General features: G+C 49.6%; 6 protein-coding genes across 6 annotated transcripts; all 6 read right to left on the bottom strand.

Moving 5' to 3' along the window:
- Positions 1-1,012: 1,012 nt before the first annotated feature.
- Positions 1,013-1,790, bottom strand: ATNIH1004_009390 (uncharacterized protein; the record flags this gene model as incomplete). The annotated part of the gene is made up of 3 exons (XM_033573982.1): positions 1,013-1,250; positions 1,318-1,716; positions 1,762-1,790. The coding sequence occupies 3 exons, from the start codon at positions 1,788-1,790 to the stop codon at positions 1,013-1,015; spliced, it is 666 nt and encodes a 221-aa protein (XP_033424534.1).
- Positions 1,791-3,798: 2,008 nt separating this feature from the next.
- On the bottom strand, positions 3,799-5,785 carry ATNIH1004_009389 (uncharacterized protein; the record flags this gene model as incomplete). Its single annotated transcript, XM_033573981.1, has 4 exons — positions 3,799-4,192; positions 5,327-5,369; positions 5,413-5,691; positions 5,752-5,785. 4 exons carry the CDS (start codon positions 5,783-5,785, stop codon positions 3,799-3,801), a joined length of 750 nt encoding a protein of 249 aa, XP_033424533.1.
- Positions 5,786-6,739: 954 nt separating this feature from the next.
- On the bottom strand, positions 6,740-8,152 carry ATNIH1004_009388 (cytochrome and DOMON domain-containing protein; the record flags this gene model as incomplete). The annotated part of the gene is made up of 1 exon (XM_033573980.1): positions 6,740-8,152. The coding sequence occupies one exon, from the start codon at positions 8,150-8,152 to the stop codon at positions 6,740-6,742; it is 1,413 nt and encodes a 470-aa protein (XP_033424532.1).
- A 1,774-nt stretch (positions 8,153-9,926) lies between these two features.
- ATNIH1004_009387 (uncharacterized protein) lies at positions 9,927-10,231 on the bottom strand (the record flags this gene model as incomplete). The annotated part of the gene is made up of 2 exons (XM_033573979.1): positions 9,927-10,119; positions 10,191-10,231. The coding sequence occupies 2 exons, from the start codon at positions 10,229-10,231 to the stop codon at positions 9,927-9,929; spliced, it is 234 nt and encodes a 77-aa protein (XP_033424531.1).
- Positions 10,232-10,721: 490 nt separating this feature from the next.
- Positions 10,722-11,177, bottom strand: ATNIH1004_009386 (uncharacterized protein; the record flags this gene model as incomplete). Its single annotated transcript, XM_033573978.1, has 1 exon — positions 10,722-11,177. The coding sequence occupies one exon, from the start codon at positions 11,175-11,177 to the stop codon at positions 10,722-10,724; it is 456 nt and encodes a 151-aa protein (XP_033424530.1).
- A 729-nt stretch (positions 11,178-11,906) lies between these two features.
- On the bottom strand, positions 11,907-12,423 carry ATNIH1004_009385 (uncharacterized protein; the record flags this gene model as incomplete). Its single annotated transcript, XM_033573977.1, has 2 exons — positions 11,907-12,307; positions 12,405-12,423. 2 exons carry the CDS (start codon positions 12,421-12,423, stop codon positions 11,907-11,909), a joined length of 420 nt encoding a protein of 139 aa, XP_033424529.1.
- Positions 12,424-12,684: the final 261 nt, after the last annotated feature.

Below are 12,684 nucleotides of genomic sequence, written 5' to 3'. Positions count from 1 at the left end.
CTCAAAGGAAACAGGCCGGGCGGCTTGCCTGCAGGATGGTCGGTAATACTATGTCGTTGAGAATTGAAATGTGAGCCCGTCCATCCCTCCTTATATAGTTCAAATTTCCCATGAACGGATATCAGATCTTTCATCCTTGACCTTTGTCATTCACGTAAAATCCTTCGATTCGTGAGGTTCAGAATAACAGGATGTAGAAAATCCCGCAGACGCGACTAAGGAGCACATGGCGAATATATGCTGCGGAACGCTGTCCTGTCGCGTGGAGGAGAGTTTGTGGATACTAGTAATTTAGTTGGGCGCACTGACAAATGGAAACTCGGGTTAATTTGGGTATGTGTCACCGCGCTATCTTAACCTGGTTGCCTTTCGGGCATGACCGATGATGACCCAGCAACTGTGCAAGGGAATTCGCGACGGTGGGTTTAGGGAATAGGGATCGCGAGAGAGCGCCCTGGACAAAGCGAAGTTCGCCGAGGCTAGACGGATTGTGCAAAGTGAATCAATCATCCACGGAATCACGTATGTATTCTCAGCTTGATGCCAGGTGCAAGCCATTAAGCGCCTTGGGCGAGAGCAATATTAGTTAGGTAGGAAGTTTGCCGATGAGAGACAGGAATCGAGCTTGCCATATTTGTTTGGTCCGAATAAATCCCTCAGTTGCCCACCCTCCAAACCATGTTGCTCTTGGAAGCACCAGCTGGGAGTGATCAAAGAGTGGTACTAACTAGTTAACCCTCCTAGGAGAAGAATACGTCCCTGGGTTGCCACTGGAACAGAGGTGTTGATACCAACCACGATGGCTACGACGGGGATAGATGAGTGAATTAAACTCGCGTTTTGTTTGATGCAGAGTGCAGGTGACAACTCTTGGCAGAAGCTTGGCTCCCAAAATGGGCCTTGCCTTGCGCTTTACCCAGTTAGGCAAGTACCAACCACTCCCTTTTCGATTCGCAGATGGAATATAATATAATGTCCCTTGGAAAGAATACTATGAGCGGTACCTAGAAATCTACACTACAATGACGACCAAGCGCAATACAACCCGCTCCTTAAACATGTCTTGAAGTATCATTCCCTGACTCTCTTCGTCCTTGATCCGCACGCCCAGTGCCCCTTCCAGACACGCTCGAACTACCTCCGCAAAGGCATCCCCCGCCGACGCGCGTACCATACGAGGAACTGCATCTCCTGGAGCAACTTCGAACTGACGCGCTTTGTAAACCCTGGCCGGGGGCGAAATGTTTGGTCTTCAAGGCTTTGCATCCCTAGCAGATGGTGAATAGGCTGCCACATCGCCATGTCCATAAGAACGACCCCAAAGCTGTAGATGTAAACCCCTTCTTGAACCCTCCGATAGTCGCAGTAGCGGCATCCCCATGGGCAAGAGGATGGCGATAGAGATTATACAAAGGGTTACTGTCTGGGCGCTCGGTCATTTCGGTCTGCTGCGCAGGGCGTGACAGGCCGAACCCCCAAAGGTATGTGTCGGAAAGCTCTGCATTCCCTGGCTTGCGGAAGAAGATGACCGTGTGGCTGCGGATGACCTTGTGGACCCAACTGATAGAATGAAGATGTAAGATGGCATTGGCCAGAGCAAGCACCAGGCAGACTCGGCTGGACAGGGAGGACTTGTCGCATTCCAGGAGAATTGCGAAAAGGGATGTCGATTCGAATCGGTTCTCCCGTTTGTCACGGTCATGGTCATTGAAGTAACTGAGACAACGACGAGAGCGAAACTCTTTCGGCTTTGTGGATCACAGAGAAGAGCAGAAAGGTTCCTTATGCATTGCTGGATGGAGGCTTCAGGTGTGCCGCTTCCCCAAAACGAGTTGTAATATTTCCATTCAATCCAGACCGGCTCTCCACTGTAGAGACTGAGAATGTTTGACCTCCTCTGTGTAGAAAGTGGGTGAGGAGCGAAGTATGGAGCACTGTGCCGGATCACGCCTTGGATCTACTTCTGGGACCTGGTCTCCGGCAATAAGATGGACAGAGTTTCAGTGTTATATTGGTCCGAAATGATCGACATTCTCAATGTTTTGAAGCGCGCGAGGATAGCCATCATATGTTGGGGATCTCGTCCCTGGGGCGTATGTGAGGACGTCTGGGACGCCGATGGAAAACACCGCGAGCCTCTGGATAGAATGGCATAGAGGGAAGTCGGTATGCCGCTGGCCTGCACTATTTGCAGTAGGTGGGCCACTTTAGTATTGAGATACAGGACCTGCATCATGGTTTGTTCATGCGCTTGGTGAAGAGAGCGTTTGTGGTTCGCATCCAGGAGTTCGTACAAGAAGTCAGTCATTAAGCACGCTGAGCTGTACAACAAGGAGTTCGCACCTTTCACTATCAACGACAGCCCAGCGTAATGCCCTAGGGTAACTGCATGCCACTTCCACAAACCTACGTGCCTTCAATTCAATAGCACGTTTGGACCGTGGGAACCTCTCTTGGAATGTGTTTGAGGACAGAGTTGGCTGTAGAGAATCCGTGACGTAGTCCTCATTCGCCATGAAACTCTGATGATATCAGTGTTGGGCCTTCCAGAAGCCCGCGAGGATATAATTTTTCTGTGCATGGATCTCCTGCAGTAATCCTGTGTTTAACTGCGAGAATGAACACGCTGTATGGCCGTGCTCTGACGAATTTGCAACCTCAGCACAGGTGAGTAATCGGTGTTGCTCCTTTTTTATACGTACATGGAGATATTGCAGTTGGGTTGGCATGCCCTTTGCCTAAAGAAAGTTGTACACTGTATTCACTCGTTGTTAATGGACGCCGAACTAAAATAAGTGGTTCCTTGTGGAGCGTGCTTACCTTTTACATATCAGGAAAATAACTGAAAAGTTAGTGAAATTACCCCCCATTCCGAAGCTACCTAGAGACACAGTGTCCGTATAATTGGTGACCATGTATGTTGTGGGTGTCCATAAATATAGGTAGGCGTCAGGTACCACCAAACCCCGAACAAAAAGCATGGGAAGAGAATGATGCCCATGCGGGGAAGTTTTTATGGGGGTCTATGCAGCTTATCGGATTGGGTATGGGTGCGAGAGGATTCACACCTGGTATATATTTCTGTCTCTGACGTGGAGGTGCAGGTGCTGTCAACCGTCACTGTATGAACGTCCTCCGCCTATAAATGTATCCTTCTTCTTTGGGCTACAATTAGCATGTCAACCCTTGAGGTCGGATATGGAGGCCTACACTGTGCCCGCTATGGAGTCTCCATGTGCAATTCAGTCCTGACGATGCTGTACCACTGGCGCAGGGCCGATTCCTCGGCCATGGGGTAAGCGGCAGGGGGGGGTGTATGAGACAACGTGCCTGGGATGGGTGCTCGCTAGGAAACGTCGGTACTGCCGAAGGCGCATCGAGGCCAAGGATCTGAGGAAATGGAGATTGTAAAGAAGTTGAATCATCGCCATATAATCAAACTGATCGGACGTATATCCATGGCCCATTGCGGAGGCTATTACTATGGCAGGTAGCCGTGTGCGATCTGGAAACTTTTCTCGAGCACTTCGACAGCCTCGTTTCAGTGGATGCAGCAGCTTCTGGTGTGGGAAATAAGGCTGACGATTGTTCTTTCGCACACCATCTCGATCAGCTGGGGATTGATGGACCCCACAGTTCGGAGTTCGCACGACAGGCAGTGGTCTCTCGGCTAAAGCGGAGCATTGGCTGCATCTCCAGTGTAATCGCATACCTGCAATCGCAGTCTATCTGACACAAAGATCTAAAGCTACCGAACGTCCTGCTGTGACGGGGCTGTGGGTTGCGGATTTTGGCACGTCAACGGACTTCCCTGAGTCCTCCCAGATAGTTACCTAGAATGGCAAACGAGGGACTCTGAAATACTTTGTCCCGGAGGTAGCCGTGTATGAGCCCAGCGGTCGATCTGCCGATATCTTCTCTCTTGGCTGTGTGTTTCTCGAGATAATCGGGTTGTGCAACAACTACCCTCTCAGCTATGTGACGGGACTCCAACCCGAAAAGAACAGCTCTGTCCAGACGAATCTCAACTCCATCCTGCGCTGGTTCAACTTCAGTGGCACGACAGTGCGGTCCCTCACCGACCAGCACTTGATGGCCCTCGTGCGAGAAACGCTCGCGATGTCCCCCGGCCATCGACCAACTGCTGCACACATCGAGAGATGCTTCCATTTGATTGACGCATTCCGAAGGCCTATCTCATCAGCTCCACTGTAGGGAAGGTGTTATATCGCGACGGAACCTATATAGTACCCTTCGGAACTTCAATGGCTTGGAACTTGGCATATCCGTGTGGCGATCGAGGTTGGTAACTGGCATCATAAGAGCGCACTACGTCACCTCTGACAATTTTTCATCCGGGTACCGTTGGCTGAAGGAAGATAGAAGAGGTGCATATATGCTTTGTAAGTAACATTCAACTTCCTAGTATTCGAGCGGATTTTTTTCTTAGAATCTTGGTTAACTGCCTGTCTAACCTGCACTAGCATCCCAGTTTCCAGCGTACTTGCCATGTGAGAGCGCCTTTCGACGTAATAGGGGGTTGTTAAGGATTCTTCACAATAAGCTGCCTTGTTGGGCTAAATCGAGGGTGCTTGTGGGTTCATCCCCATGCCACGGTAGGGTCCAAGTGCCAATCCGTGCTTCCACTTTCCTGAACGCTAGATTTGGAACGAGAGTGGAGCAGTGCGACGATTTGGGCGGAGGATTATAGTTGGCGGCACCACTGATTAACAGTGCCAGAATAAGATGCATGTTGAGTTATAGTCATGGGCGCCCCTGGTAACTATCAGGCTGCCTTTGAAACCATGCTGTTAAGAGAGAGCAGTAAGATAGCAGTGCCTATGGAAATACACTTGTTGGGTATTATATGGCCCTAGAAACCGTCTTGTTCGAGCGAACTATTCGTCTGTCCGCAACCCCATATAAATACCACTAAATATTGTTCATAAGTAGCGTATATACAAATCGTAGCCGAACGAGTATTATCCCGGCCGGTCTATACTAGCTTTGAGTTCTCGGTAACCTAATCTGTCACCAAATAAATAACCACCAAACCAAAACAAGAACCAGTTCGGATAGATGACGACAGGGCCATTAAAAATAGACAAGACCTAGTAGAGCTACCTCCAGCCGATGCTATGTCTGATTACGCCGCCGAGAATGGATCCCACAGTGCTGGCCCGACAGCAGCACAAAGGTTGCAATCGAGAAGGAATATCCGCGTTACTCTGGTCACCAACAATCCCCGGGGACTGGTATCACTGTGGCACGTCAGGTACTGCCTTAACTGAAGCAAAAGGGAGAATACATACTACAAACTACGCACTGGTCCCAGGACCCGATAAAATCCGTCCCGCCAGCATCAAACCCTTGTTGTTCGCAAAACCACAGATCGTGTTCCAGAGCACATACCAGGCCGAGGCAATAATCCACACAGCTCGGCGTCCGTACACCTCGAGAGCGGCGTCAGATCCATAGGCCCAAACGCAAAGGCCAGGACAAATATCGAGAGCAATTTGTTGGTCGTTTCCGAGCTCGCCTCTATGTATATCTCCTCCAGGGACGGTACCAGTATACCCCGCTCATCAATGTCACCAAGCCACCGAAAAACGTGATCATAGTAATCCCCCACTTCTGCCTTCTCGTCCAGTCGAGCGGGTTTTCTGGGTCTTCCGGGCCGTTCCACATCACCTGTTGTGTTCCGAGTTGGTGGTTAGTAGTTTGCCATCCTGTAGAGACAGGTGTACGTACAGAAATATGTCCTGGTTGGGATCCGTGTCGTCATGGAAAAGTTTTTCTGTTTTTACCCCTTGCACGGGAGACACGGGTGTTTCTCCTTCATGCCGGGGAGACTCTTTTCGATTGAGCGTACAAGGGACAGGAAAGAAGGAGCAGAGCTGCTAGGCATACATATGCTTGTCCTATCGAAAATGGCTTTATTCCTTTGTCCTCCAGGCGTAGACGCTATATGGAATCAGCAAATCAATATCTCGGCTGCATTGGACGCTACGAACGCCAGCTCCCAGGCCTGATTTGTTTACTACTAAGACACCAGAAAGCGTCTTCTTATCAACCTGAGGAGCCAGTCAGTTGGAACAGCACCAGTTGCAAGTGGCTCTTCCAGCACTACTACTAAGCCGTCTTGCCTGTATTTTCCGAATTTTTGAATTAGGTAAGAGAGGCCGACGATGGCCTTTTGGGGAAACAATTTTTGATGTAGACTGGAATCGGCAATTCCACAGATTCAACATACCATCATTTGATCCGTAAAGAGTGGTAGGTTCAATACAGCGGGTTGGCAATAAGTCTACCTATCGATGAAGGAATAGAATTGTTACAGGAACGCCGCCTGAGCAGTTAAGCAAACCATGTTTAACTAGTCAAAAAATAGTTTACATAATACAGATTTAGTAAAGAGGATAGAGTGAATGATCTTCCAACACATATATCTACTAGTCAACAATCATCTAACTCCTACTGGCAGCCTACCCCGTATCCCCGACGTCTCCTCAGCTTTATTTTTCCCCGCCCAGGCATCTACTACCAACTATGATCAGCTGGAGGCTTAGAGACTTAGATACAGGTACTTTAGTAGGCACGAACAGATTGGCATATGTCATATTGTAGGACACTACTTCGTACTCCGTACATAGAAGGGGCTACGCGTCAGAGCACGCTGAGATAATGAGCCCACTGCGGAGATGGACAACCCGGGATCTCCTATGCCAGCCTCGTAGCATTAGTCGATATCCTTGCGAGTGAGCATGGGAGACTCCTGGATATCGCGACTTGATCTATCATCGTCCTCATCCTCATCGGCAGCCGTTAAAACAAAATATTCTTCCCTTTGTGATTTCCATGGAGGGAGTCGAGACAAATGCGGTGCCTGCGGACTCTCGCCTCTCATGCGCCGTTTCAGTACCCAAGTGCAGCCGATCAAAACTAGAGCGTCCACCGTGACCACACTGGATGCTATAGCGGTCCACTTCAAGCTATGTCCAGCCAGCACTATCCCGGTAATAATGTTACCCCAGCCGAAAATGAGAAATCCTCGCCCCAACCAGATATGGCTGTGGGAGGCCCATTGACGGCGTTTAGTTTTCATAAAGACAACATGATGACGCCAACCGAGTAAAATCTGAACCAGACTGCAAATGGCGACGGTGATTCCGATCCACTGATGGGTAGTGTCAAGCCGACGGCTCTGCAGGATTCCGAGGAGCACACCAGACCAGATAAAGACGGAACCGACAAGCTGGATAATCCAGTGATACTTGAATGACTTGGCCAAGCCACACCGCATAGCAACCACCCCTATCGGCAATAGAATTAGATACGCAGTACCCAAGAGAAGCCCGTGAATTGGACCAAGCCAGCCCATCCACCCGGTCCCTCGAGGGCTATCGGATGCACCTATAATACGGACGTGTGGTCTAATCTGCGGCAAAGACGGTGGATAGACTTCCTTGTTGATGGATCGAGCCATATCGATATAAAACCGACCCCAGCCCCCATTGCCCGCATCATGCTTGTGCGCATCCAGGTGTGCGTCGTGGGAGTACACGGCGAACTCCTGTTCGTCGTTCCATGCCCAGATCCAGGGCTGTGAAACGGCACTCGCGGAGATCGATGCCCCGGGCCACTGTTCACATGAATAGCAGACGATAGCCAACTTGGCGACTGAGACTGGGCTTGCTCCTCGGGTAGAGAGCTCGCTCTCTGCTATGGAAGCGGGCACCCAGGAAGCTTGTAGGAGACGAACGTCGGCCGCTCCCATATCTGCCTGGGAGACGAGCTGCGGTTGGTGATGCCCCTCAACAGTTCTGATGCTCACAGTTGGGGGCTCGTTGGCGTACGGGTCGCCGTAGAGGATAAACATTAGCGAGCCGGCCATGGATGATCCGGTGCCAATTGCAGTCCATCCAAGAGATGAGCTCCGGGTGACCGTCATCGTCAGGTACATGTCATAATTCTTCGACGAGGCATTCTGGTGCATTGCAACGCCCAGGCAAAAGTCGACGTCCGCATCTTGGCTCTGGATATTATGGCCGAAACGGCAGTATTGCACGGGCTCTGCAGCAGTAATTACACTGGCCACGAGTAGGACTGGGACTAGAATAACTCTTAGGCTGTATGAAACAACGTAGAGCATTTTGAGATGTTTCTAGTTCGAAAGCTAACCAGAGAACACGCAGACACAAATCGAATGCCTAATTACTAATTTTCGGCGTTGACGCTGCTGCGGGGTGATGGCAAAGATGAGGGGTAAGAAGAATCATCAGAGACTAAATAGCGAGTGACAAGTCAGACAGATTTAGCCTGCATCCTGCATGCGGGTCTGCGGGAAAATACATTGATGACAGGTTCGCTGCACCGTAAAACATTACTAATATCAGTCAGCGTGGATACCCTATAGATCGAGCTACCAGCCCTAGATCCAGCAAGTTTTACTTTAAAGTCAGCGCCACTGACAATATCTTGATCACCGGCCCCACTCAGGTACACCGTCGCGCAAAAGAATAACACAACATAATCAGAAGAATGGTCCCACCGTTCACATCGTTGATCGGAAGCCAAAAACTGAAAAGGTAGCGATGAGCACGTAGACCAGGGAGAAAATATTGACCAGGATATCCCAGATTCCCGGAAGGCGAAAAGGACCCGAGTCAAGCTTAGCACCTGCGGTATTGATCATCCCAATCCGCAGCTACCAGTAAAGTCACCGATTCCGCCTGTACAGCGGCGGCAGAGCAGAACCCCCGAGCCGACATCAATAAGGTTGAGGAGACAGCCGACGGTAGAAGTGACGAGAACGGTATATGTTGGGATTGCCGTATGTTTGGTTACCTGGTGATGAATTAGCCCTCATGATGAAGATAGAGACTAAGTTAACTATATCTCCATACCTTACTCCATATTCGCCATCTGGGGATCCTCCGATCTCGAGAGAAGGACCTGAACTGTCGTGACGCTGATGCGGGCATGCCGACTGTAGTGCAACAAGCCATGCCTTGGGTAAAGGAACCTGCAGCAGCTTTACCAGCCACAGACCCCGTTGTCTGGTAAGATATAACTAGAAACGGTTACCCCTGTGGGAGTTTTCAGATGTTTCAATATCACCCAGACAAAAGTATAGAGCGATCAACATGCCGAATCCCAAGGATCCGTTGATTACTACGGTGAACATTAGACTCATGGGCACGCCAACGGTCGCGTCTGTCCTCCCTTCTACCATCTGAAACCGAGCCGTCAGTAATAGCCTAAAATCAAAATCAGTGTAATCCCATTTACATGTACCGCAGCGTCACCCCTAACGAACGCAAAGACGGGGCCAATCTAGCCAATAAAGAATGACGGTCCTTGTGACGGCCGGTGGGCTTCGTTGATAAAGTATGTAAATACTTTCTAGGCGGATTTATGCCCTCTCATATAAGTTAACGAATCAAGGTAGCAAAGAAGCCAAGCACGCCTAGGACAAGGATTGTACCCTCGAAGCAAGGCAGTAACTTTCACCAACAATGTTAATACTATGGCAAATAATCCCTATCAAAAAGAAAAGAAAACAAAAACAAAAACAAAAAAAAAGGCCCTTTGTCTGCCCCGCCATATTCGTCTAGTGATAAGATCTGGAGTTCTAGCCTACCAACATATAACACGCATATATTGCCTAGCTTGTGGGCCCTTCTGCATAATACTCTATCTGGTGCATGTTATAATATTTCTGCATTCCCCACTATCCTAGACCTTTAGTAGCTTGCATTATGATATTTTCCTACTCTCTTCCTTTTACTTATAACCAGAAATAATGGTATTCTCAGTAACCTTAGTTACTAAATCCGTTGATTTGCACATGCAGAAACACTGTGATTGCATTTGAATCCACCGCATTATGCAGTTTTCCCAGTTTCACCCAAACTACTGTACAATTACTGAGTATTTTTGGCGGCGCCAGAGGGCGATTTCGATGTCTCTGCTTTCCTCTGGACGTCGCGCTCCGCATCTTCATAAGGAAATGGAAGTCCTTCCTGGTCGGGCTTCGGGGGCGAATACCATCGGTAGAGGACCCATGCCGCAGCGGCTCCAGCGGCGACGCTAAAGAGCGTCGTCGGATTTGTAGGCCTAGTCATTGCGAGGGCAAAATGCGTGAGTGCAAATCTATCATCTGTATTGACTTGTCGGCGAATACTCACCTCATGGGAGATCGCTGCCCGGTTGGTAAAGTTATCGCCATGTCGAGGATCGCTTGTTCACTTTACATAATATTCTCTGGGTAAGAGGTGGGACGTGTATCTCGATGAATCAACCTTTTCGCCGGACGGACTCAATAGTTACTTATGAGGATCTGGTGATGTTGATGACGTAGCTCTTGCCACTCCCCCGTGAGAGCCGGTAAGATTGGGGTTTGCGTCACTTGCCACCTACCGGTTCTGGCCCTCGAACATAGGATCTCGGTTCAAACACAGAACAAATGCACAAACATACGATGACTAATGAACTACGGGCAGATGAGGGAGGATATGTAGAAAGAGAAACGGAGTTTTCTGGTTAAGGTGTCCCTTTACTATATGAGGGTTTCTCTTGGTCTAGTACATAGAACGTATTGGTATTGTCAGGCTTCCGTCGTAGAATTTTTTCAATGCCGGCAGAGATCGCTAGGAATGGATGGTACATTCTATCTTGTAGGATACAGTAACTGCACGATGTCAGAATAGCATCGTAATTCACTCCACAGCGCGGGTCTCAGGAGCGGAACCTCCACTGGATCGGCGACGACGATGGTGATGTGAGGCACTGGACAGTCTTTTCTCCAGGGAAGGATGGTGTCTTAACTCCTCTTCAGAGAGGCGTTCCACAGGCTCCGGCGTTGCAACCTCGCTCAGAGCCCCGCAGGCTGCCTCCGCATCCGGATTAGAATGGGAGATGCTCGAAAGTCGCTGTTCCAGGGACGGACGACTCCTCAGGTCCTCTGCATGATGTCTCTCCACGGGCTCTGGTACCGCAATCTCCGTCAGTGCATCGTAGGAGTCGTCATCCGTCCATTCCTCGTCGTGGAACCAACTTATCTGCCGACGTTGAGGGCCTGCCTCCGAAGCGCTCTGATCCTCGGGTCTGGATGTGGCCTTCTTCGAGGGGGCGAAAGCTGCCAGCATGGATTTGATTTTCTCCGACCAGGCCATCTTTGAGCTTGCATTTACGGATAGTGAAACAAGCGGGGTGTTCCAATGCTGAAGTCCGGCCGGTGGTTCCGCCCAATTTCAGATCTCTTGGGGCGGCGGAAATATCTTACACCGGTGGGACTCAGAATACTGACTCTACATTATCGTTCGTGAGAGATGCCTGCATTACCAGCTAGTGCGTGGTTATTCGTCTCTATTGCTCTTGGTATCATACTGTGAGAGGGCTTCGGAAAAGCTACCATGGACAAATCCATCTCCAGAAATAACGATGAAACTGCATTCCAAATCCACAAGAAAGCAGATATTTTAATATCGGAAAGGATTGAGAACTCAAGACAGAATTACTGACACGGTGGGACAGAGAATAGTCACCTCCATGTGAACCACGACCATTCCGAAAAGCTCGACCACGGGATCTTCGGTATCTTCACCATATACTACTGCAGTGAGCCAACTGTACATCTTCACGGTTCTACCAAGGCATACCGTATAGTGATGTGTCCCATCCCCTCCCACTCTTGCCGCATCAAATGTCGCGGATTTGACCGGTTCGAATCCAAACTTCTCATGGAGAGGCCATCCATGCGGGGTTGCTTCGAGATATACAATCAAGCCCAGACTATCTGCTTCTAGGATGCACTTCTGCAACAAAGCTTTCGCAGCGCCTTTTCTCTGGTCGTTTGGATGCGTGAATAGGGTATGCAACTGCACACGACACTTCAATTTTCATCACCTTCCATCTTCCTCGCTCCCTATGACGTCGTGCTTCTCCTGATTCATCGTGATATAATAAGCCCGCGAGATATCTTCTCGCAGTTCGGGCACGCGAGGTTCCAGCCTAGCTTCAGCCACCTCCTCCTTGCTCTTGTACAGAATCTCAGCCTCAAGGTAGACACTCCACTCTGCCGCCGCCATAATCACGCTCATTTCCGTGTCGATAGCCTTGAGCCGTCGTGCATCGGGCTTGTCCTCAAAGGCTTGGATCCGGCTTCTGATCATGAGCTCAGTGGACTCATCCGATAGGGGGTAAGGCTGAAAGAGCAGCCGACTGAACCGGACGAATGCGTCTTGAGCTGCTGCGAAGCATTCGGGCAAATCCTCTCGCGTGAGAAGAAGGATCTTGAGGGCCCCTATTCAGTACTATAAATTCTATTAGTTCCCAAAGTGACAAACGCAGCCACGAAAGGATTATGTGAAACTAGAGAGGGGAAATGCAGCGTAGGCAACTAGCTTTGGATTGAGTCATCTTGGGGGCCATTTCTAGTTGCCTAGCAACGACGACTATTTTGATCGGTGAAATATATCAAGAAATATACTTATTCTAGGGCGGTGGTGCCTTTGTAGCCAGTTCATTGATAATCTCACTAAACAAGGATCGAAGAGATACATTTGTGAGATACAGTTGTTTTGCTCATCAACAGAACTCCTACTCCCTCCCGCCAATGTTTGTTCGTCGTTCAGTCTCGGATTTCGCGTCGCCGTCCCAAATAGCAGGATTGGAACACAG

This window comes from Aspergillus tanneri, assembly GCF_003426965.1.
Source record: "Aspergillus tanneri strain NIH1004 chromosome Unknown AapTan_6_pilon_pilon_pilon, whole genome shotgun sequence".
NCBI classification, from domain to species: Eukaryota; Fungi; Ascomycota; class Eurotiomycetes; order Eurotiales; family Aspergillaceae; genus Aspergillus; species Aspergillus tanneri.
This window is presented reverse-complemented; position numbering and strand designations above follow the sequence as displayed.